At 40.3% G+C, this 26,647-nt stretch overlaps 1 protein-coding gene across 1 annotated transcript in view; it reads left to right on the top strand.

The window, feature by feature from the left end:
* The window catches only part of itga8 (integrin, alpha 8), a 79,658-nt gene that overhangs the window by 14,006 nt on the left and 39,005 nt on the right, over nt 1-26,647 (top strand). The window contains exons 5-13 of the mRNA XM_062985242.1: nt 28-89; nt 5,506-5,551; nt 10,101-10,226; nt 10,488-10,532; nt 12,000-12,043; nt 13,164-13,220; nt 13,748-13,800; nt 15,811-16,016; nt 18,696-18,887. Coding sequence (XP_062841312.1) covers nt 28-89; nt 5,506-5,551; nt 10,101-10,226; nt 10,488-10,532; nt 12,000-12,043; nt 13,164-13,220; nt 13,748-13,800; nt 15,811-16,016; nt 18,696-18,887 — 831 coding nt within the window. The remainder of the gene's footprint in view (nt 1-27; nt 90-5,505; nt 5,552-10,100; nt 10,227-10,487; nt 10,533-11,999; nt 12,044-13,163; nt 13,221-13,747; nt 13,801-15,810; nt 16,017-18,695; nt 18,888-26,647) is intronic.

The following is a 26,647-nucleotide window of genomic DNA, read 5'->3' as shown; positions in this document are numbered from 1 at the left end:
GACATGTTGGTGATGTGATTGTTGTAGATAATCCAGATCCTGAGGGACAGGGCTTCTGTCAAGCTGGATTCAGTGTGGACTTCACCAAGGTAACCTGTTTAATATAAACTTTCTTATGTATGGCCATCAGGTATGTCCTGTTATACAGTATAGAGCCGTAATAACGCTAATTATCTTACATTTCTTCTGGCAGGCAGGATTAGAAGGCAGTGAAAGGACGTGTGTCTTTTAAGCCTCATTGTCCTTTACATCAGTTACTTGTTTATACACTTTAAAGCCAAAAGTACATGGACACGTTTATGGCTGCGTCCAAAATCGCATACTTAAACAGAACTTACAAAATTGGAGGCAGTGTGCACTGCTCGGCCGGTAAAGCAGTACGCTCTTTTAGTACGCAAGTGTGCGGTATGCAGCAACCTCAGACGTACTACGTCCACCATCTAACCAACGTCACATGAGGCATGATGTCACATTTTAAAATCAGACAAAATTAATTCTGTTGTTCTCCACAAAGCTACTCACTCTCCACCATCTTTCTTCTTCCGCTTCAAACGCCTTTGCAGCTCCAGTTGAATTATGTGATAGATTATCGGACCGCAGTGTGCTGTTTTTACATAGTTAAATATGGCTGCCCATGCAGTAGGTCATCTGGGTACTTTTCGCTTACTCTTTAATGAATACTACGTATTCTGACACACAACCTGCTCTCGCGTACTGTTCAGTATGGAAGTATGCGATTTCGGACACAGCCCATGACTTTGGAGTTGCTACGCCATTATTAGTTAAGTTTGCCTGGGAAATGGAGGAATTAGAGGTTAGGCTAGGATAACTAGGACGATGGAACCTAATAGAACAACACATGGCTTTGTAATGCAATGCGAAAGCATGAGACTGCACAGCACACACATACACACACACGCACATCAATCAACAGGATGAGAGTTAATGAGTTAATGTCCAGGTGGGTCCACATCTTAGACATGGTTTCGATCCATCACAAAGCAACACACGATCACATTTACTCACTCAAAGCTGGGGCAGTTTATAGTAATATTAGTATAGTAGTATTTTGGGAAGGTGGAAGGAAACCAGAATATCCGGAGGAAATGTACAGAGCGAATATAAGCACAAAACTCCTCACAGATCAAAAGCTGAAGATAGAACTCAAAGGATTTTAAGTACAATTGGATTTTTGAACCAATTGTATGTGGACACTCTTTTATAGACACACTCCAGAAGGTTATGGAAAGCCTTGCCAGAAGAGTGTAGACTTTAAGGAAGGAAGGAAGGAAGGTGGCAGACTCTACATTAGTGCTTATGTTTTTAAACAAGATGTCAAACAAGCTTATAGTCGGGGTTTCTTATACTTTTGCTGTATGTGCATATGCTGTATGTACTAAGATATTGATTAACATGGCAAAGGACTCAATCTTCTACTATACAACACAAACACAAGTATTTATTTGTAGTATTCCAAAATAGTTGCAATTTAAATGTTTGCGAAGTGGAGCCACACTACAACATGGGTCCTCTCCTCTGGCAACTGTCTATGAGAAGTTTCTTATGTCACACTGATTTCTCCAACGTACTTTAGTCATTCATGCTTTCTAAGAATGGAGCTGGAACCATTTGAATGCTGTGTCGTAATTCACAATCCAGTGTACTAAATAATACACTGTTGAGTCACATTATTTTGACCTCTTCCTACTTTCATCGACTGCAGCACGTAGCTTATTACGGAAGTTAAGTTTTGTGAGCTGACTTGGTTACACCAACCACTATAAGGTGTGGTAGGCACTCTCGACCGATTTGGGTATGAATCCATCCTTGCAGATAACGAACACCTATACATGCTGATTGTCTTCCCTGGGGTGGATGGGATCTTCCAGCAAGACACGTCACACAGCTAGAAGTGTCTTATATTGATTGGAAAAGCATGAACAAGACTACCCTGGCCCCCTAATTCCTCAATTCCTTGAGCAACTGTGGGACCACCTCGATCGTCATGTTGGCACTTTAGATACAGTGTATCACAAAAGTGAGTACACCCCTCACATTTCTGCAAATATTTTATTATATCTTTTCATGGGATAAAACTTGGATATAAGTTAGAGTAGTCAGTGTACAACTTGTATAGCAGTGTAGATTTACTGTCTTCTGAAAATAACTCAACACACAGCCATTAATGTCTAAATGGCTGGCAACATAAGTGAGTACACCCCACAGTGAACATGTCCAAATTGTGCCCAAAGTGTCAATATTTTGTGTGACCACCATTATTATCCAGCACTGCCTTAACCCTCCTGGTCATGGAATTCACCAGAGCTGCACAGGTTGCTACTGGAATCCTCTTCCACTCCTCCATAATGACTTCACGGAGCTGGTGGATGTTAGACACCTTGAACTCCTCCACCTTCCACTTGAGGATGCGCCACAGGTGCTCAATTGGGTTTAGTCCATCACCTTTACCTTCAGCTTCCTCAGCAAGGCAGTTGTCATCTTGGAGGTTGTGTTTGGGGTCGTTATCCTGTTGGAAAACTGCCATGAGGCCCAGTTTTCGAAGGGAGGGGATCATGCTCTGTTTCAGAATGTCACAGTACATGTTGGAATTCATGTTTCCCTCAATGAACTGCAGCTCCCCAGTGCCAGCAACACTCATGCAGCCCAAGACCATGATGCTACCACCACCATGCTTGACTGTAGGCAAGATACAGTTGTCTTGGTACTTCTCACCAGGGCGCCGCCACACATGCTGGACACCATCTGAGCCAAACAAGTTTATCTTGGTCTCGTCAGACCACAGGGCATTCCAGTAATCCATGTTCTTGGACTGCTTGTCTTCAGCAAACTGTTTGCGGGCTTTCTTGTGCCTCAGCTTCCTTCTGGGATGACGACCATGCAGACCGAGTTGATGCAGTGTGCGGCGTATGGTCTGAGCACTGACAGGCTGACCTCCCACGTCTTCAACCTCTGCAGCAATGCTGGCAGCACTCATGTGTCTATTTTTTAAAGCCAACCTCTGGATATGACACCGAACACGTGGACTCAACTTCTTTGGTCGACCCTGGCGAAGCCTGTTCCGAGTGGAACCTGTCCTGGAAAACCGCTGTATGACCTTGGCCACCATGCTGTAGTTCAGTTTCAGGGTGTTAGCAATCTTCTTATAGCCCAGGCCATCTTTGTGGAGAGCAACAATTCTATTTCTCACATCCTCAGAGAGTTCTTTGCCATGAGGTGCCATGTTGAATATCCAGTGGCCAGTATGAGAGAATTGTACCCAAAACACCAAATTTAACAGCCCTGCTCCCCATTTACACCTGGGACCTTGACACATGACACCAGGGAGGGACAACGACACATTTGGGCACAATTTGGACATGTTCACTGTGGTGTGTACTCACTTATGTTGCCAGCTATTTAGACATTAATGGCTGTGTGTTGAGTTATTTTCAGAAGACAGTAAATCTACACTGCTATACAAGCTGTACACTGACGACTCTAAGTTATATCCAAGTTTCATGTCTATAGTGTTGTCCCATGAAAAGATATAATGAAATATTTGCAGAAATGTGAGGGGTGTACTCACTTTTGTGATGCACTGTACTTCCCCAGCAGATGTGGGTCAGCATGGCTCCAGATACCTGTGACATCTGACCAGGACCTTATTGAGTCACTCCCAGCCTGTCTAGCTGCTGTCCGTGCTGCACACGGTAGTTACTCTGGATATTAGCTGGTGGTCACAAAAATGTGACTCGACAGTGTATGTCTAATTAGTGTACTTCAAATGTTTTAGTTACACACCATGTAGGACATAAGATACGGTTTGAGATGCAGCCATCAAATCACTTGTAAACAATGTTTGCATGAGTAGAAATCACCAGATAATATCTTTGTAAGGTCTAAAGTTGTGTGTTGTTAGAACACAGAACACAGTAAAATAAACTTCAGACTGCAATGCAGCATAAAAGAAAAAGCTCTGAATGTAAAAATAAATAATGATACATTTGAGTTATAAAGAACAGCAAACTAAGCAAATACATAGACATTTTCCTCTATTTTTTTATAATTATATTTGGTTTTGGTTTTTTAGACTGCCAGAAGGATTTCCCATGGTTAATGTAGCTGACTGGACAACCAATTTCAAAACTACTGGCATTAATACAGTGGTTTGGACAACATTTTGGAGTTTCTCTGTGGAAACTAATGCTTTATGGAAACTTGTGGAGTTCAGGCGCTTGTGTTGGACACGAGGGACAGGCTTATAATCTGCAATTAGAATCTTCTAATTCATCCCAGTAGAGATTAATAGGGTTAAGGTCAGGGCTTTGCACAGACCACTGGAGTTCCTTTACATCCTTGTTATTTATTTATTTATTAGTATTTTCATGTCATGTTTTACACAGTTTGGTTACATTAATGACAATAACGGTAGTTACTCATTACACAAGATTCATCAGTTCACAAGTTTAATGTCAAACATAGTCATGGACAATTTTGTATCTCTGATTAACCTGACTGCATGTCTTTCGACTGTGGGAGGAAACCCATACAGACACGGGGAGAACATGCAATCTCCACACAGAAAGGACCCAGACCGCCCTGCCTGGGGATCGAATCCAGGACCTTCTTGCTGTGATGCGACTGTGCTACCCACCGAGCCTCCAGGCCGCCTCACCAAACTTGTCAAAAAAAATTTTCTTAGGCCGCTCAGGTGGCGCAGCAGTAAAACACACGCTAGCACACCGGAGGCGGGATCTCGAATCTCAGCTCTGCCATCCGGCAGATTGATGGCGCCTGCACTGCGGCAGGGATGATCTCTTCTTGCAGAGTGCTGATCCACATTAGCACTCACCTATTGCGGTGAAAAAATGCATACGGCTGCTGCCCACGTGTTGGAGGGGGTGTGGGGTAACTTCGGGGATCAGCATTAGTGGAGAGGAAGCATGATGCAATCGGGCAATTGGAAGCGCTGAAAGTTGGGAGAAATGGGGAGAAAATGCATAAACAAAATACAAAAAAAATTCTTGAATTCTTGAAATTCTTGCTTTGGGCACAGAGGCACAATCATGCTGAAACTGGGAAAGACAAAGTTGACTGTCATTTATTTTCTATAACTGATTTGTATACACATGTAAACAATAAGTATGACTTAAACACCTAAACTTAATACCTAAACGTACTAGTTAGGAGGGGTGTCCACATATAGTGTACGTTCTGTGCATCTGCTTAATACCCTCCTCCTTTCAGTGTCATGAGAACAATCTGAGAAGGGTATTAACGAGGGTGAAAGTCAGGTTAAAAGGGAAAGAGACGGAGTGACTGAGAGAAATGGCTGTTTCTAGAGAGGAAAAGTCATTTAGACCTGTTCCCAAATCTACAGGAAGACGCCTCCTTACTTCCTTAGATTTTCTCTTGCACGTGCCAGAGCAGAGTGGCACAACAGCTAAATTGGAAGATAGAGAAGGAAATTCTGCTTTTAAATATGTATTCTTTCTTCTTTTTTAGGATGGAACTTTAGTAGTAGGAGGACCAGGGAGCTTCTACTGGCAAGGTAACACATTTTTTATCACTCCATCTTTTAAGTCTATTATACCTAAAATCAGTGTTTATGAGAAAAGTCTGTTATTGGAGATCTGAGATCTACTCCTGGGCTTTCTAGAATTTCGATTTTAGTCAAACAGAAGGGAAAAATTTCCCCGCCTTCACCTGCCGAGCATGGCTGGAAAGTTATTCAGAGAGACAGATGATGTGTCACCCTCTCACGAGGCTTATTAGCACGCTAGTGAATTTTGGTCGGTTTTCTTGCCGCTGCTGTTTGACCAGTCAGAAGTCAGAACAGAGATGTTTTTATTCCTGGTCGGTGCATGAGCAGTTAATCCACACTAAGTCAAATGTCTACAAACACAGCAGTGGAAGGACACCACAAGTAAAACCACTGCTCTTCATCAACCACTGCTGCAGCTGTGTTCCAAAAAACAACCATGATGTTCCACAAAACTTCTGGGGAACAGAGTAGAGAAAAGAATGTGTATTTTTTTATTCAACTTCATTTCAACTGTGAAGCATGCTGGAGGAAGCATCATTGTTTGGCATTGCAGCTCTTTGCATCCCTAGGAAATGAACAGCTTTCAATCAATAACTAAAACCATCTAAGATGTTATACAGCAAATAAAATCCAAAATGCTCTAAAATTCCTTCTGAGCTTCGTCTAAGGGTGGCACGGTGGCTCGGTGGGTAGCACTGCCGCCTCACAGCAAGAAGGTCCTGGGTTCGATCCCCAGGCAGGGCGGTCTGGGTCCTTTCTGTGTGGAGTTTGCATGTTCTCCCTGTGTCTGTGTCGGTTTTCTCCCACAGTCCAAAAACATGCAGTCAGGGTTAATTGGAGACACTGAATTGCCCTATAGGTAAATGGTTGTGTGTGTGTGTGTGTGTGTATGCTTGCCCTGCGATGGACTGGTGCCCCGTCCAGGGTGTTACTGTGTGCCTTGCACCCATTGAAAAGCTGGGATAGGCTCCAGATTACCCCCCCCCCCCCCCAACCTGTGACCGTGATAGGATAAGTGGTTAAGAAAGTGAGTCAGTAGGCACACAGTCCTTTACAGGGCACACACACACACACACACACACACACACACACACACACACACACATCCATTCACCTACAGGCCAATTCAGTGTCTCCAATTAACCTGACTGACTGTGGGAGGACACTGGAGCTCCCGGGGAAACCCACACAGACACGGGGCGAACATGCAAACTCCACACAGAAAGGACCCGGACCGCCCCTCCAGCAGCGCTGCTGTGTCTGATCCACTCATACCAGCACAACACACACTAACACACCACCACCATGTCAGTGTCACTGCAGTGCTGAGAATGATCCACCACCTAAATCATACCTGCTCAGTGGTGGCCCTGTGGGGGTCCTGACCACTGAAGAACAGAGTAAAAGCAGGCTAAAAAAGTATGTAGAGAAACAGATGGACTACAGTCAGTAATTGTAGAACTACAAAGTGCTTCTATATGGTCAGTAAAATGGGCAGTGAGTGTAGAAAAAAGGTGGTTTTAATGTTATGGCTGATCAGTGTAGTATCAATAGAACTCTAGTTTGCTATTATTATAATTGCAGCTCTGGACAGAACGAGAACGTGACGTCGTCCAAGATTTCATTACACATGTCCAGTGTGTGTATGTGCGCTCGAGTGTGTGCGTGCATGTTTGTTTGCACAATGATAAATACGAAATGTTGGATAATTGCAGCCATATGTGTATGAGCAGATGTATGCAGGGCCTTCCGCAGACCCCCCACATTTCTCTTCCTATCAGCTTGGACGAAGTGAAAAAAGAGAAAGAGAAATGAAATGTGGCGTTGAGAAAATTAGCACAAACTAATTTTAATAATAATAAGCAACAAACTGCTGGGGTATAGGAAATAACCAAGTTATTAAGGGTGAAAACATGAGAACTGGTCAGTTAATTCATGTTTTCAGAAGTACACAACAACACATTTAGGCTCAGAACAAAAGACTAAAACAATGCGGAATCGTTCCAGATATGGCAACCGCACCGTTTCAGTAGAAAGATCCAAAATTTTCTATTGTTGCGTAATAAATTTCATGCTTTTTTTTTACAATCAACATAAATACCCAAAGCGAAAACATTCACACACACTTTATCTTAATTCCGTGGACAGACGCGGACTCTCTGGAGGTCAGAAAGTCCTGCGTCCTCTCCTCCTTTCCCACACTCGAGCCACCTATTCGGACTGAAAAGCTGCTTTTATTTATTAGATGGGGCCAGACTGACTTTTTAATGAGGGTTTTGTCACATTGAGAGGGACACGGGGGAAATGTGATTAGATAGATAGATAGATAGATAGATAGATAGATAGATAGATAGATAGATAGATAGATAGATAGATAGATAGATAGATAGATAGTTGGATGGATGGATGGATGGATGGATGGATGGATGGATGGATGGATTGGATGGATGGATGGATGGATGGATGGATGGATGGATGGATGGATGGATGGATAGATAGATAGATAGATAGTTGGATGGATGGATGGATGGATGGATGGATGGATGGATGGATGGATGGATGGATGGATGGATGGATGGATGGATAGATAGATAGATAGATAGATAGATAGATAGATAGATAGATAGATAGATAGATAGATAGAGATATGTAATATATAATATATAATATACACTTTGTACCAAATTGAATTATTATTATAGTAGTAGTGATTGTCATTTACTCCTACGGTAATTTAAAGCTAGCTCGACTGTGGGCACTGGCACCTGTGTTCCAGGGGTTCCCGGGTCGAGGGGATGGCATTTCTCACTCACTCACTCACTTAACCGCTTATCCAATTAGGGTCGTGGGGGAAGAGGGGGGAGTGCTGGAGCTTATCCCAGCTTTATAATGGGCGCAAGGCACACAGTAACACCCTGGACGGGGCGCCAGTCCATCGCAGGGCAGACACACATAAACACACACACATACACACACCTATTCACCTATAGGGCAATTCAGTGTCCCCAATTAACCCAGGACCTTCTTGCTGTGAGGCGACAGTGCTACCCAGCGAGCCACTGTACCGCCCGGTTGACACTTCTGTCTTCCTTATTGTTTAGAGTAGTGGCAAACTCTTTCTTTTAGAAAGTAGAGTATATCTATGGGAATTTATGCCAGTTCAGTTTTAAAAGCATTTGTGGTCAGACTGATTTTGGCCAGGAAGGCCTGGCTCATAGTCAACATTCTAATTAATCTCAAATGTATTTAATAGGCTTGAGGTCAGGGCAGTATGCAAGCCACTGAAGTTTCTTTATCCCTAACTCATCAAACCGGGTCTTTGGACGCTGCTTTGTGTAAGATCACAGTCATGTTATAACTGGAAGTGTCTTTTCTAACCTGTTCCCACAAAGTCAGAAGCTTAGGATTAATTTTTTATATAATTTTATTTGCATGTTAGTAATCTATAAAGCTACTTGAATACTTGAATAAATAGCAAGTTTTAGCAGTATTGTCTGACTTAAGAAGCCTATAGGCACACACACACACACACACACACACACAGAGCTGAGAAAGATTAATGATAGGGTGCAGGTCAGTCTGCAGTCCTGCTAATAAAAGAGAATAATGAGTTTATCTAACCTAAAGGAGAGAAGCAAAATATAATCCGTTTCTGCAGCATTAATACCAAATCTCTCTGGATTCTGACTTTGATTTCGAGTGTTAAAACGTGCACAGTTTTTCTCTTAGGCCAGATGTGCTCGATCACCCGAGGCGTGTTTGTTGTTAAAAGTTTGCTTATTTGTGCTTTTGGTAGTTTTTAATACTAGCTGTGAGGCTTAAGTTCAGTAGAGATCAAAGTTTAGTGTTGTGCAAACTACATGTACAGTTTTTGATAATAATGTCTGGTACCATTGGGCCAAAAGTATGTGAACACTTGACCATGAAGACAACAGACATCAATAATGAGCTGGCCTTATAGCCACGGTTATAACAGCCTCAACAGGATTTTGAGTGTGTCTATGAGAATATGGGGCGACACGGTGGCTAAGTGGGCAGCACTGTCGCCTCACAGCAAGAAGGTCCTGGGTTCGATCCCCAGGTGGGGCGGTCCAAGTCCTTTCTGTGTGCAGTTTGCATGTTCTCCCCGTGTCTGCGTGGGTTTACTCCGGGCGCTCCGGTTTCCTCCCACAGTCCAAAGACATGCAAGTGAGGTAAATTGGAGACACTAAATTGTCCATGACTGAGTTCGATATAACCTTGTGAACTGATGAATCTTGTGTAATGAGTAACTACCGTTCCTGTCATGAATGTAACCAAAGTGTAAAAACATGACATTAAAATCCTAATAAACAAACAAACAATGAGAATATGTGCACATTCGGTCAAACACATCTCGGTCAGCTACTGTTGTTGGTTGAGAAGGTCTTGTTTACAATAGATGTTCCTAATCATATTGATGCTGTTCAGCCGGGATAAGGTCAGGCTTCTGTGCAGACCTTACACATCAACCTCTTCGTGTATGCTGGAACATGTTTATTAACCTAAAATGCATTGTGTGTGTGTGTGTGTTTAGGTCAGGTGATCACTGCAGGAGTGGCAGAGATCCTAAATGACTACTCTTTGAAGGCCATTATTCGAAAGGTGCAGGGAGAGAAACAGACCCCGGCCGCCTCAGATGCCTATGATGACAGCTACCTAGGTACGAATGAACCATGTGACTGTATTTATGCTTTTTGGAGCTTTGGGGATTTATAATTGTACGCTGCAGTAATTGTGGTCTATTGATAATAGTTTCCGACATGCGTACACACACAGCATTTATCTATCACTGACATAATTAAGAATTTTTCATGAAGGTGTTTGTCTAGCACTGTAATTCAGAATGAAATACTGAGGCAGTGAAAATAGTTTATGTGTTTGTACTTTTGCTCATTTTTCACGTTTTTCTTTTCTTTATTAGGATACTCTGTAGCGGTGGGGGAGTTCACTGGTGATTCACAGCAAGGTAAAAAATGTACTCGCCTGTTTGTCTAATCTTCTAATGTACCACCAGACGCCAGACAAACACCCACTTTAAGACATCTGCCATCTTTTTCTTTTCTCCTGATCCTCTCTCTCACTTGTTCTCTCTGCAGTTTTGAACAGTATAACTGATAATCATTAAAATATAAAACACATCACTGAGTTTCATATCGAGTCACTCATGCTTTATTAATTACAAAAACAGCATAACCTAGAGAATGTGGCAATGATGTATAACAGTAGTTGTTGGCATTATATGGGACAGTGGTAGCCTGGTTGGTAAAGCTTTGGGTTATCAACTGAGAGGTTCAGAGTTCTCAGCTCTGCCATGCAGCCACTGTTGGACCCTTGAGCAAGGTCCTTAACCCTCTCTGCTCCAGGGGCACTGTACAATGGCTGACCCTGCGCTCTGACCCCAGCTTCTGGGATATGAGAAGAAAGAATTTCGTTGTACTGTACATCTGTATATGTATAAATGACAAATAAAGGCATTCTATTCTATATTTAACATAACATGATGAGCGAGTTTTACCATTATCATTTTTATATATTAAAAAATCACTACACACAGATCCACATGTGCAGACTTTAACATGCACTCAGACTCTATACAGATGCAAACCAGCTGTGTTCTCTGTACAGAGTGTAGCTGCACTTTTAATCAAAATCAAGCATCAGCTGTTGGAAATGAATTTAAATTTTATTTTAAACTGACCACATTAATGAAACAAGGCCTTTCCTACAGGTTACATTCCTACCTTGACCAGCTTCAGTATCCAGCCATGCAAATGCTTTTTTGACTGAATGGGTACAAATTCCCACAGAAAATGTCAAAATCTTGTGAGAAACCTTCACATAAGAGTGGCTGTTGCTATAGCTGAAAAGATAGACTTAGAGGTCACTCTATTTTAATACAGCGTGTTTTTAAAATGGGATGTCCAGCTCATGGTCAGGTGTCCAAATACTTTTGGGCATATGGTATATATACATATAAAAATAATCTTTTATTATTTTTTAATTTAGTATTTTTAGTTAAATTACACACACACACACACACACACACACACACTCTTGTATCATTAAGCCCATCCATCAGCCGTCCATCTTTATACTGACGGCTCACTCTTGTGTCTTTCCTGTCTTGCTGCCTTAAATATTTATGTGTAAATAAATCACACATGGCTGATAAAGAAGTACTTTCCAAACTAACTATCCTCACCTCAGTGTTTACTCTCAGATTACACTCAGATAAAGCAGCAGTGTCTTTATATTTAAGACAGAATTTCTCAGGAACAGAAACATAGCCGTCTGTGTCTGTATTGCGCTACAGGAGGGAAAGCATTTTCTGATTTAATAATGACTACACAAATAAAGCTACAGAAGTGTGTACATTTCACAAGTGTGTGTTTTCACTCTCTTTATTTATCCAAGTGTTGTTTTGTCTGTGCAGAGCTGGTGGCCGGAGTTCCACGTGGGGCGCAGAACTTCGGATATGTAAGCACATTATTGAATAGATTTCTTTTTTCCTATTTGTTTCTGTCTCTGTGTCTCATGCCCTCTAAGACGGGGTCAGGGGTCAGGGGTCAGACAAGAAGCAGGCGGGAATGTGCAGACGTGGTTTAGGTGTGGAATGAAAGAGGAAGTGTGTGAAGATGTGAAAGATATAAATAATTGACTCAAGGAAGCCAGTGAAGCATTCTAGAAAAGAACAATGGTTACAAAAACAGTTTCATATATATTAACGTCATCAGCGTGTGTGGGTGTGGGTGTGTGTAAGTGTGGGGTGGGGGGTCAGCACACGTCTGTTGGTGATTGTGAGTGGCCATGCTTCACCTCTTCTGGTTGTTATTTTAGATCTTATGTAGGAACAACAGCTCTGATGTAGACGTGCCCATAGAAAGTCAGAAACCTGGGGGTGGAGGTGGGGGGGGGGGGGGGGGGTAAAAATGTTTAAGATTTATTCACACTTAAAGGCTGCATCACTATTGGTGCTATTACATAACAGTAATGTCCCTGCTTTATGACTTTCACACAGGCAGCCCCAACATGGTCATTTACCAGGTTGTGTCCATTTACAGTTAAAAAAGATGAAACTTGGATCTCAGCAGTGATGGGCTAGTGCATTAGACCATTGTATTTATGAATGAGGACTTTACTATAAACCAACTTTCCCAAAAAATGTACAGGTACAAACAAAGTAACCTGAATCTGAAACATACCCAGATGCTGTTTAATGGGGGTCCCACAACTGCTGGCACAAATGTATTTTATTTCGATGGGTTAGTCTGAAACACCTGAACTCAATATCAGGAGCATTCTTTACATAATGTTGAGCGTATATTGATTCATTCATTCAAATGTAACTGACAGGCAAGTATAACAAATCCTCATGCTGATTTAATGACTTTGCCTGCTATCTTTACTTTTTCTTTCCTGTTTTAGAACCTGGTGCACATATGACATTTTTTATAAAGATAAATCTCATTAAATGATGCAGGAATGTGAGAACTTGTATTCACTATGTGACCAGTGTGACCACACACACTCACCTTCTTTACTGGAGTGTATTTGGATCTGTTATGGTTTCATATTTGAGTTGTGTTTTCCTGTTTAGGTTGCTGTGATAAACTCCACCGATCTCACCCTCATTCAGAATTTCACTGGAGAGCAGGTCAGTTCATTCTTCATGTGTATTTTTTTATTTACAGGGATCTACAATGCAATGCAGACTGGTTTTAATTACTTGATATCATAGTAGCTTTTAAACCCATTGCAGTGTAATGCTAGTTTGACCTTGGACAATGATCCAGGTGTTGCAGAAGCTTTGAGTTAATGTCACACCTGTATTGTTTTACTACCTCAAGTACCACAATTGTACTTCCAATTGATCAGTCTACTGAAGTGGTTCACAATAGTTTTGTCTGTTGGGCCACAATGAGGTAAAAAAGAACTAATTGGGCTGCACTGATGTATTATAATGCATTAATGTATCATAGTACAGTACTGTACTGCAGAGTTTTATTGCATATTGATGTGTTTGAGTTTTTGAGATGTTTATTGATATGTAGTGTGTACTAGTCTTGTGAGATGCAGTATGCCGGAATGATTCCTGACTTTCTTGACAGCTTTTTACCTTTATATACATAAACAAAGCCCCTTTTGTCTTTTGTCTTTGTGATAATTGTATTTTCTCTATAGATGGCTTCGTATTTTGGATATACAGTGGCAGTGACAGACCTTAATGGAGATGGGTAAGTTTCCTTCCAACTGATTCTCACACACTGCAAACAAAAACATGATTTCTGGATGATTTAATTTTGATTTCATCTGGGGAGAAAATTGTATGGATTCTTCATTAGTGCTCGTGTGCACATTTTAATAGAAGGCTCTTGAGTTTTTGGATACATATAAGCTTCGTATTACAGAACTTGTGCTGCACAAAGATGAAATAATATTTATATGGTGTATTTGGGTTTGGAAGTACTTTTAGGATTATGATGTACAGTATATTTGTTGTTAATTTGTTTAATAAGAGACTGAAAGGAGTGCTGGGGTGGTGCAGCAGTCTTATACGCTTACCCATCATCGCTGAAATCCAGGTTCCAATCATGGCTGTGCTGCTGTTCAACTGGGCACTTAACGAACCTGCTGCGACCATGTTCACCATAACCATGGTTTATGAATATAAAGTGAATGAAACTTTAAACTGGGTATTTTACAGCTGCAAGAGAAAGTAATACAGTAAATTACACACAAATGACTTATATTGTCTGGCTTTTTACTCTTCTCAGTCTGTTTTATCTCATCCTATTCCTTTTTTGTCTTCTTTTTTAAAATGAGATATATTTTCATTTGATGTGTTGTCTTATTTCTGTCTTTCTTTCTTATTTTCTGTCACTTTAGAATTTTTGTCTGGACATTTCTCGTCTCATCACCTTTTATCTCGGCTCTAGACTTTTTCTCTTGTCATATATTTCATTAGTCCTTTTTTCTCTTTCCAACTATTTTAATCTCTACTCTATTCATTTTCTTGTGTCTATGAGTTTTTCTCTCTTATCCTCCGTTATCATTTCTCAGCTTAACTTTGTATTTCATCATACTTTGTCTTTTATCACGGCTGATTTTTCCGTTCTTGCTTTATTCATCTAATTTCTTCTTACTTTTCTAACCTCTTTTTTAAATCTCTTGCTTGTTTGGAGTGGAGTTTGGACTCTCTTTGCTCTCTTTCTGTGTTAAGTCTGTTGGGTTCTCAGGGGGCTTTGTGGATAGACATGGCTGATTATATTGTGGTTCGCTCTCATGTCCCTCTAGACTGAAGCTTGAAATGTTTTGTGGTAGTGTTTAAGTTCACAAAGTCTCTGTCATTAACTGGAATTTCTTGTTTATACCATGATATGACGTTTCTCCTCACACTAACATACCCAAGAGCAAACAGTGTGAAGCACAAAAGCCACCAGACACCAAAAGCCAAGTTAAGCGATCATCATATTCAAACACATTGTTACAACGACCAGGGAAATAAACAAATGGTTTGAATGCATGCAAAAATGACATGTTCTTTTTTGCAGTCACTTGAATCAGAGAGTAATTGGCACAGTGGTTGGTTGATTTGTTTAAATGTTACATGAAACAGTATTCCAGTGTGGTTAGTACTTTTACTTAATCAGTGTAAAACTTGTAAGGTAGCTACAGCTCAGGACATGGACATATTGTGGAAATATTTTCTGGCATCATTCCTGGTTATTCTCACAGTCTGTTTAGAAACATTAACATTGTGTCCGTTCAGCCATAAATAAAACAAATCTATTTATAACATCAGTTTAAAAAACACATGGTTTAATGGCTTCACAGATTTTATCGGTAATACAATACTGTATACTTTTGTCTAGATTTGGGATGAGGATTTATGATATTGACTTTGCAGATGTAGGATATTACAACCTTTTCCAAGGTATGCAATTAAAATGGTAAGAGAGGACTGACCTGGCCATGTGGTTCTGCTTACCCATGAACAGCCAGATGCAAATGCTTATGGTTTAATTTAATTTAATTTGGTTTATTAATAATTACTGTGCATTAGGCTTCTGTGGTTGCATGTTTTGGTTGTTTAATTGTTCTAGGGTTTGTTCACATTAATACATCTAATTCCAAAATCATGGGCATTAATATGAAGATCCCCGCCCTTTTTCACTATAAAAGTCTTCACTTTACCTAAAGCAGTGTACCTGTTTAAAAGTTGATGTGTTTGCATGTTTGTATAGGTTGGATGACGTTCTGGTTGGAGCCCCTCTCTACATGGACCGTGAATTTGAGAGTAAGCCGCGAGAGGTAGGCCGGGTTTACCTGTACCTACAGGAGGATGCACTCCTCTTCTCCCCACCCATCACCCTCACCGGTACACACCTGTTTGGACGTTACGGTAGTGCCATCGCTCCTCTCGGAGACATCAATCAGGACGGTTTCCTCGGTAAGTGTGTGTTTTTGTATAAATGAATAGTGGTTTCCCTGTCAGAAAGCAATTATTGTTTCCCTCTTTCACATTTCCTGATGTTTTTGTTGTGTTGGGTTTTGGATGAAAAAGACATCCCATTCTCTGAGCAAATGCCTAAAAACCATAAGCTCTTGAGCCAATTAGGACTTAAAAGCTTAGTGACTCTGCAACTCATTTCCTGTTAGGTTTTGGGCAACTTGTGTCAGAGTCTGAATGTTTATATATGTGTGGGGACTAAATAATGTAAAAAAAAAAAATGCATTGAAGGGTTTACCCTGTGGGGACTTTTGGGGTGACATTTGCCTTGTACAGTGTCTTAAAAAAGTTTTAATTTCTAGACCTTTCAAACCTTTCAACAACTGAATCTTTAAATTAGACCACAATTTTCTCTTATTAAATATTATAATTGGCTCCTGTATATGTGAGGAGGGCAGGAGTAGGAGGGATGGTCAAAGCCAAAACGGTTTGGTGCCCTGTCCAGTGTTTCATCAATCATCAATTTTCAGTTTCATCAATTCAATTTTCATCAATCTTAAAAACACATTCGTCAGTGTGATGCTTGTTTATGCCAAACCATCTCATTTAAAGGAATGCACTTATATATCACTGTCTTCAGATAGTATTACGTTCCAGAAAATCTATATTTGCAAGGATCAGTAATTTAATTTTGGACACCTTAGTGGTTTTGGTCTATTGAACTTGAACTTGTGGAAGCAAACTCAATTACCAAATACTATAGAGGATGGTACTCACCCAGGCGGCAAATGTATTGTAGATGAGCAAGTGAAAGTCTTTGACCTAGAAACCTGTGGTGGCCAGGGGTGTCACCAGCAACTTGAATGTGTCCCAATTGAAGTAATTTAGTATTAAGAAGAAAAAAAATCCATAAAGTTGCTTTGAGGAATCAAGAATCTGGGATATAGGAGGCTTCTAGATTCCTCTGTATTGTAGCACACATGTAAGATTCAAAGTATTTAAAGCCAAAAATGGTAATTTCAAAGGGTTTAAATGCCAGTTCTTGACAACAAAAACAGCTTAAATTCTCAATATTAGTTTTATGATCCCAGTATTTAACTTTAACGTAACATAAAGGTTACCTCAGTCATCAGGGCATGGTGCTGCACTTTCATTGACAGGCACTGCTCAATATGAAGACATTTAAACAGTCCTGTGAGGCTGTGCTGTGGCTGTCTCTGTGCAAGGGAGCTATTTCCATGGGGTCATTTGGACCTGCCACTGTGAGCACCCTTTGTAGAATATTAGTCGCCAAGCAGGAAAAGGAAATGACCCGGGCGCTCACCCAAAAGTGTGGCACGTTCAAATCAAGCCTATTTATAGGTCATTCAAAAGAAGTGCCAACAACAACAAACACATGGTGGTCCTAGTAAAGGAAATGTTTTTTTTAATGTGGTAATGAGGTTTTTTTTTTAGACTTAATTAAACTTTTTATCCTGGTTGCTGCTGTATGGTTTTCTCAGCTGAGACAATTTCCATGAGTGAATCTTCCCACATCTATTAACATGGACTGCTTCTAGTAATCTTTTTCTTCCAAAACTGGCTCACATTTCTACCTGATAAATAGCTCAAGCATTACATAATCAGGTGTGGGGGTGTTTTTGTGGAATAAAAAAGGTTATGCACCAGTTATTTTTCAAATTAAAGTTAATGACATATGCACTCAGCACAAATATATTATTATACATTCCTGTTTTAAGTGAATATTAAAAATGCTCATAATAAAAGTAATGGAAACTCCAGAGATGTGAAAGGACGTCCATATTTGGCAAGTTATATGCTTGACCATGGAAAATATTGGAATGTATTTATAGAGAAGCAGGGCTGTAAAAATAAAAAGGTATTCATGATTAAATTATAAATACACTGTATGAATATATACAACGTGTAAAAAGTATGTGGACTTCCTTTATTATTATTATTATTACGTTAGGTGTTTCAGGCATAGTCATTGCTAACAGGTGTATAAAATTAATCATATAAATTAAATTAAATGCTTTTTATTCCAGTATTTCTGTGCACAAAGCAAAATCTATAAAGACATAGTTTTTTTCAATTTTTTTAAATGCATTTGCTCCAATTTTCTCCCGATTTAGTGTAGTCAATTTGTCTTCTGCTACTGGGGATCCCTGATTACATTTGAGGAGGGTAAGTTGTTGTCATCCCCTCTATCAGACATTGTAGCCAATTAGAGTCTGCTGCAGGCACTGCCAGTTATGCCAGCTAGATGGTGCCCAGCCTACTGGTGGCAACGCCGAGTTTCAAACCGAGGAGTTCAGAATCTCCGTGCTGGTGTGCTAGCAGAATATCCCGCTGCACCACCTGGGCACCTATAAAGACATAGTTTGATGAGTTTGGTCTCAACCCTTTTAAACACTTTTGGCATGAATTAAAACGTCAAGCCAGGCCTTCTCATTTCACAAGGCTTAAATTCCTACAGACACATTTCAAAATCTTGCTCCTGTTGCTGCCTCATCTCAAGGGCATCACTTGACACAAGGCACAAGTATCATTAGAAAACAAGTGATACAGTTTTCAGTGCCTATTTTTTCTCTCAGTGCGCCATAGTCCTTGTTTTTATATTCAGTTAATTTGTCTGTTTTTCTCACAATTTTATCTCTTTATTTATCTCTCTTTCAGACGTGGCAATCGGTGCTCCTTTTGCTGGCGAGGACCGCGGAGGTCGAGTGTTTATCTATAACGGTCAGACGTCAAGCTTAAGGCTGGAGGCCTCACAGGTGCTCAGAGGATCTTGGGCCTCATCTGCAGTCCCAGCAGGCTTTGGGTTCACGCTGCGTGGCGATTCGGATCTGGACAACAATCAGTATCCTGGTGAGTGGAGACCTTTCTGCTTCATTTCTGTGCAATGCTTGTGAACGTATCTGCTAATGTCATTATATTCATGGAATAGATACAAAGTCCAGTTACGAGACGAGCGCGAGGGAGCGGGAGGGGGGGCTCAGGAATTTAGTTAGACGATGAAACTTTTGTGTGGGTTTGAAGAGCCATCTTTTCAAGTCTTTTACTCTTTTGGTTTGAACTTTTTTTTTTAAACATTTTGTTTTTGTTTAGATTGTGATGCTGCTTCAAAAAATGCCATGTTGCTTTTGTTGGATTTCTGGTTTTGCTCATGGCACGGTTGGTTCAGTATGAAAGTATACTGTTGCATGTCTGGTAATGTTTATTTGTGTGTGTTTACATGTGGGATTGTGACACCCAGCATCTGTCACGCTCACACATATGCAGCCTGCTGGGCAGTTTTGGTTGCTTGCAGTTTCGTTCAGTATTCAGTATGTGCTGATTTTCTTGCTTTGCAACCTCTAAGCCCATGGTGATGCCCATGGGCATCCTTACTTAAATGTGGACAGTGCCACCCATGTTCATGCAGGATGTATTGGCGTAAATCTCTCAACTCTAACTCCCAGCCCAAGTAATATTATTTTCATATCATTCATATCATGTTTAATGTCTCTACTGCAGTAAAAATTAGGTTGAATGTTCTTCAGTATAAAACCAGCTTATCTTTAGTATCCTACAACCAGAACTGTTCCATAACATTGTATTTGCTGAACTTGTCAACAACATCAATCAAAGTTAATGTGGTAGAACAGCATCACTGTCAAAGTGTTGCAAGATTTTACAAACCGTAGTAGAGATTTAAATTTCTAATAGTCAGGAAGGGAGGATGCTGATCCTGTTTGTACCTGTGATTTAAAGAGTGTAGTTTGGACGAAGGGTAGCGGCAGATTGACTTTCCAGAGCTCCACTGTGCAGCATATAAAACTGAGTATTTCACTCTCTAACGGGAAACGTTAATTGTGTGTGTGTGTGTAAGTACAGTAAGTAAGTAAGTATATATGTCCTGGCTTTACGTTTTCAATGAAAACAGATGTTTCTTGCTCAACCTGAATCTAAACGGTGATTGAGCTGTAACATTAACCGTGCCGGCCGGTCAGATTTCCTTATAGTGGGAAGTGTTTCATTTCTTCCTTTGCTCAAAAACACCATATCAGTGCCATGAAGCAGAGTGTAACGTTTGTTAGTGTTGGTTCTTTAATCTCATTTCATAATCCAGTTCGTCTGTAGCAGACCACCCCAGTAAGAGTTTCATTTGTTTTTCCCACTCAGTCTCTGCTTGATTTTAATCAAATGCTAAACTAAGTAATCATTTATTTACTTCATCTGCCACCTTATTTTTGATGGGTTCTTTTAAATGTTTATATATATGAAACAGCTTTATAAGGAAAACTTGGTGGATTTATGACGCTCCAGATGTAACCATTTTAGCCTTTTCCTCTCTAATTATTCCTCTGTTGATTAGAGTTCATTACAGTACAAATACACCAGCGTAGCAGGATTTAAATACCCCTTCACTTAAAAATGTCATTATGTAGAAAATGAACTTGGGGTGCGTCACATATCTGTTCAGATCTTGATCCCATAAAAGTCCCAACAGATTGATAGTGAACATCCTGTCCTAGAACCCATGTGCTATGCTCTCTAGTTGGATGTACAATAAATAGAATTGTTGCTTGTCTACTGTAAATAAATACAACTTATTAAAATTCATTTCCTTAAACTTAGTTTCTCAGCTGAAGTCACATAATAACATGTATTGTGACTTTGAAAGTAAAAAGTCATGTGATTACCATTGGCTGTGTTCACTGGCATCTTTAATTTAATGTAGATTACAGTTAACCTAGACCAAGATCTGTTCTCCATAGTCCTTACAATCCCTTGAAATACAAATATAGACAAACTTCTTAAATCCAGCAAAGATTATTTAAACTTTATTTATTTAACTAGCAAAGCTTAATAGCTTTGTAATAGTACAATTATAAATATCAAATTTAATGTAAATATAATGTCAAAAAAACGTTTTACTATTTTTTAAACACGCTTTTTGTAACCCAATATGGAGCTATGGCATGTCCTAAAGAACTCATATAAGAAGTTCATATCATATACAAAACCACAAAATCATCTTATATACTTTATCTGGAAAGTAAATAAAACATCAGCTGTACATGGAAAGCACAAGAAATAGTTTGTGGTTTGAGTTATGGCACAATTTTTGCATGCTTTAGGGATAAATAATGCAGAAATTGGGGTAATGCTGACATTTATTTTTTGTAATTATAAATACATTTATTTAAATTGCATAAGCCAGTGATCTTTGTAACATGGCAGACTGTTCTATTTGTGTGTGACTGTGTTTGTATGCACTTTAGGGTTTAGGTGAAAGTCAGGGGTGGGTCTCTTTTCTTCTGGGTTCAAATTAAAGGTCACTGGTCACGGTGGTGTGACCTGTCAAATGGTCAGTCAAGCACAAATGAACTATGCCAAGTTTCCTGTTTAGAACATCAGCCACTACATCAGCCAGAAGTATTTAAACACCCTCATAAATATTGAGTTGTTTTAGCCACATTGCTAACTGTTGTGTAAAATATATTACGTGCTATTAACATTGTGGCAAATGTTTGGACAGGGTCCTTTCTGTTCCAGCAAGTGAGGTAACTCCATGAATTGGAATGTCGATTTCAAGCCAGACCTTCTCATCCTCTTAAATGAGTGCAGGCCACTGGAGTTCCTCTGCGCCAGACTTGTGAAGCCATGTCTTTATGGACCTCACTTTGGCATAGGGGGCACAGTCATGCAGAAATGGGAAAGGGTCTTGCCAAACTGTTGCCATAAAGTAAAAAGCTTCTGTTTTATTTAATGTAATTTAGTCACATTAAATATAATAACATATTTAACATATGAGGGATCTTCAAAACAGTTTCCGCACTTTTATATTTTGGTTGAAAACCAAAGGAAAAGTAATTGGTCGTGTCTGAGAGACTGAAAGAGCTTATAGCCCGGATATAGTGCCATCTGATTTCCACCTTTTTAAACCGCTTGAAGAAGCTTTAAGCAGCGGTGCATCAGTGGCTACGCACTCAACCACAAACCTTTGTTGCTGATGGCATTAAAAAGTCGGTACGCTGGGAAAATGCATCAGAAGGTGACTGTGTAGAAAAGTAGAAAAGTGATGTAATTTGTTTTTGTTTGGAGTTTTAAAAAAGTGTGTAAACTTTTTGAAGAACCCTCATACATGTTAGCAAATATGTGAAGTGTATGGATGTTTGGTTTGCATGTAGAATGTCTGGTTGAACACTGATCTAGGATAATAAGCCGATTTGGCTGAACACTGTTTGTATCGCACACTCGTCTTTGCGAGTTTAGCATTTCTATGTGGTCTATATTCATTCTCCATTTCTTGTTTTTTTATTTTTTATTAACTGCTACATATTCCTGCTGTTATTGATACTCATGAAACAACAACCTACACACATACTTGGACACAGCCTGGCTCATAAGTTAATTCCTCCAAACCGACTCTGCATTACCTTCACTCAGACCTAGCATCGCTCATACCCTGCTGTCTGTTTAAAGATGTCCACTGGGAGATTATTTGAAGGAAATGGATGGATGAGTGGTTGGTAGAATGGATGGATGACTGAAATGAGAGCAGAGGAATGCAGGGTTAGAGGTGTACGAGGGGATTGCGTTTGCTGGCCGTGTTCACTGGCATGAAAACCTTTTTGCATGAGATTGCTTTCACAGACATGAAGCTGTATTTAACCCTGTCAGACCTCAGTCTGGGTCTGTAGCAGCCTGTGAATTCCTTCTGTTATTGTAAATGTAAATTGCTCAAATATAACAATGCACTCGATGGCTGGAAGTGTGTGGACTCCCAACAATGATCAAGTTGGACATTCCATTTCAACAGTGGTAGCTCAGTGGTTAAGGTACTGGACTAGTAATCAGGGGGTTGCAGGTTCAAGCCTCACTGCCACTGTTGCCACTGTTGGACCCCCTGATCAAGGCTCTTAACCCTCAATTGCTCAAACTGTAAACTTTTATCCAAACTTTGTTTGGAAAGTGTCCGCTAAATGTCGTAAATGTAAATAAACTTTAATATAGGGCAGTGGTAGCTCACCGATTAAGGTCCTGAATTAGTAATCAGAATGTTGCCGGTTTAAGCCCAAACACCAATAAGTTTCCACTGTTGGGCTCCTGAGCAAAGCCCTTAACCCTCAATTTGTATCCAGTGATAATTGTAAGTCACTTTGGATTAAAGGCATCTGCTATGTGCTGCAAAATTTTTAAACCATAGGTAATGCCACTTAGGTGGCAGACATCCATATATTATGCTAGCCCACCTGGGTTTGAGTCTTAGCAGTTCCACCAGCCTGTTAAACAAACACAGTCGACCATGTCTGAGAAAGGGAAAGGCAGGATGGAGTATCACCTAGTTGCTACTACAACAGCAGCTCCTACTATCCAAAGTGCTGGCACAAGCACAACGGAATACCATGGTATAGAATGTTCCTCTCACCAGTTGACTGGTCTATGTAGGAGTCCGTCACTGGAGCAGAGGTTAGCACAGCAATTGGGGTTATGGACATGTCTGAGCAAGCTTTCTACAAAATTCTGAAGCATATGTGAGGATTTGTAAGGTTAGGCAGTGATGTTGGATGAGACAGTGTGGATCACAAGCGAACGTTCCAGTTCGTCCCAGAGTTGCTCAGTGGAGTCCGGGGCACTGGAGTTCCTCCTCACCAGACTCATCAACCCAGGAAAACAAGAATAAGAGAGGCATCCAGACTGTGTGCTATTCTGCATGTTTTCCCCCATGTGTTTTTTAGAAGTCAGAGGTGTGTTTTCTATCACAACACCAAAACTATTTTGTGTCTTGGGTTCATTTGGAATGGGCACGTTTCCAGAGTGGCCTAGACGTGAATTCCTGGTTGCAGGGCTTGGCACGGTTTCTGAATCAGAAACACTTATTAAGGTTTCTGGATGTCTGCTAGAACATTCCTGCCTGTAAGCCTCTGATTCTGGCCGACTACTACCGGCCCTTCAGGAGTGATCCATACACTTACCCGCCTATTAACTTGTTATTTCTCTCTGAATTAAGTCCTGTTTGTTGAATCCATGGGGGATTTGAACACATATGCCTGAGTTTTATATTGATGTATGTTAGTTTCATTAGGTTTTTCCATACCAATGAGAACAGCATAAAGTAATTTAATTAAAATAGATTAAAAATGCAGTTTGATTGATGGTCTGTATTTAATGTGGTTAACGGATTATGAGTCATTAGATAATGAAGGATAACGATGGTTCAAGGTGTATAAACAGTCATTTCATAAAATGTGTGGAGAGATGACTGATGGTTATAGCAGAAACAGCTGTCAGTAGAGGAAAAGAGAAAGGCCAGTAATAGCAGTTTTATTCCCCAGGTACAGAGGGAGTGGTGCGGGTCGGTGTCTGTACTGTGTTTTGTGAGTATTTTATGAAATTGTTCAGGTCAATCTGTAAAAACAGAATTACATTTTAAATTAAAATCATATTTTTAGACAGCAGCGTGGTGCAGTTTGCAGGACCTGGGTTCAATTTTCATCCTACTGAAAAAAATGCAATTATGTGTATTATTTACTTCCCTGTGCTCTTATGTATTAATGAGTTTGATGGCTTAGATTAACTGATGGTATTAATTTATGATAATAATTTTCAACAGTCATTTTATTTAATAATCTTCATAAACTGTGTTAACTGTGTCATAAACAGTTGCAGCCTAGTGGATAAGGTACTGGACTAGTAATCCAAAGGTTGCTGGTTTAAGCCACATCACTGCCAGGTTGCCACTGTTGGGCCCTTGAGCAAGGCCCTTAACCTTCAATTGCTTAGACAGTGTACTGTCACAGTACTGTAAGTCTCTAAATGCTGAAAATGTAAATGTAAGCTGTGCTCACAAGGACATTTAAAAATCTGTCAAAAGACATTTATTTCAATAAGAATGCAACAAACGACAATTTACAAAATTGACCAAAGAATGTACTCAGACATGACTATGCAATATAAACAGTGTCAGATATTCAAGATTCAAGAACATGCCCATTTAAAGGAGCGATACTGTTCGATACTTGTTTAATTTCTCCTCTTACTGTTTTTAGGGAGTTTTGCATGGTCTACTGCACAGGCAGTGGTAGCCTAGTGGTTATGATACTGTACTAGTAATCAACAGGTTGCTGGTTGATCAGTTGGGCTCCTGAGCAAGGCCCTTAACCCCCAATTGCTTGCTCTGTGATTGGTCTCAATTGTAATTCGCTTTGGACAAAAGTGTCTGCTAAATGCCGTAAATGTCTTCAAAAACATGTTGATGGTCAACTGGTTGCTGTAAATTCCTCACTGGTATTAGTGAATAAGCAAATGGGTGAGTGTGTGAGTAGAAGTGAGTAGAATAGAATGCCTTTTTTTTGTCATATATACATATTTTATTTATTTTATTAACCTTGAAACTATGAAACCAGAAGGATTCATATTAAAGATTAAGAATCTCTTTTTCCAGAGAGTCCTGGGTACAGTACAACGAAATTCTTTCTTAGCATATCCCAATTTGTTTGGAAGCTGGGGTCAGAGCACAGGGTCAGCCATTGTACGGCGCCCCTGGAGCGGACAGGGTTAAGGGCCTTGCTCAAGGGCCCAACAGTGGCTGAATGGCAGAGCTAGGATTTGAACTCTCAACCAATCAATTAATAGCCCAAAGCTCTACCCACTAGGCTGCCATTGTCCATAATAATATGGGTGTGTGCTGCCCTGTGATAAGTGGGCATTATGTCCAGGGTATATTCCTTCCATGGCACCAGACCCACATGACTATCACCTGGATAAAGCAGTTATTAAGAAGTAATGAATGAAAGGTGCACTTCAGAGTGCAAACACACTTTTCTGATTATGTTAATACACAAGGGATCTTCAAAAAGTTTCCGCACTTTTATATTTTGGTTGAAGCGGTGAGACCGGGAGGAGTAGTAATTGGTCATGTCTGAGAGACTGAGAGAGCTTATAGTCCGGATTTAGCGCCATCTGAGTTCCACCTTTTTGGACGCTCAAAGAAGCTTTAAGGAGAAGAGGATTTTCATTTGATGATGTAAAAGCAGCGGTTCATCAGTGGCTATGACAAACACAAAAATGAGGTCAAGCTTCTTCTGTAGCCTCTATCAATGAATCTTTTGGGGAAGACCTGTGATGCAGAATATATAGCAGAAATCCACCTCTTCCATCCCTTAGATAGCAAGGCTCATTAAAGAATACTTATTAATAAGACTTACAGAAGCATATTGCAAATAAAGATTTGCCCTAGTTCTAATGAATGCTTGTATTGTTATAAGTTTCCACTATTGTGTCTTCCCCCTGTGTGTACATTGTTATGTGTTTTCCATGTTCCATGTGTTGTACCTCCTCGTGTTTCGGTTCAGAGACTTGTGCTGTGTGTCCGAGTGTAGAACAGAAAGCGTGAGGTATTCAGAGCTGCTCGGTCATGGTGCACGTGCTGATGTGAGGAAAACCTGAGACGTCTGTTCGATGGAGACTGCTGGAGAGCTTCAAATCACTCCCAGCTGCAGCATGTCTTTGAAGCTGCCATACTGTCCCCTCTAGACACACACACATGCACACATACACACACATGCAGACGTGCATTTAGTCTCTCTCGCTGTCAGATTCTCTGGTGCTTCGTTCATGTGACCTCTCGCTCATTAGTT

The sequence above is a fragment of the Trichomycterus rosablanca genome, chromosome 23, assembly GCF_030014385.1.
Source record: "Trichomycterus rosablanca isolate fTriRos1 chromosome 23, fTriRos1.hap1, whole genome shotgun sequence".
NCBI lineage: Eukaryota > Metazoa > Chordata > Actinopteri > Siluriformes > Trichomycteridae > Trichomycterus > Trichomycterus rosablanca.
Note: the sequence above shows the minus strand (reverse complement) of the source record. Positions and strands in the feature narration are given on the sequence as shown.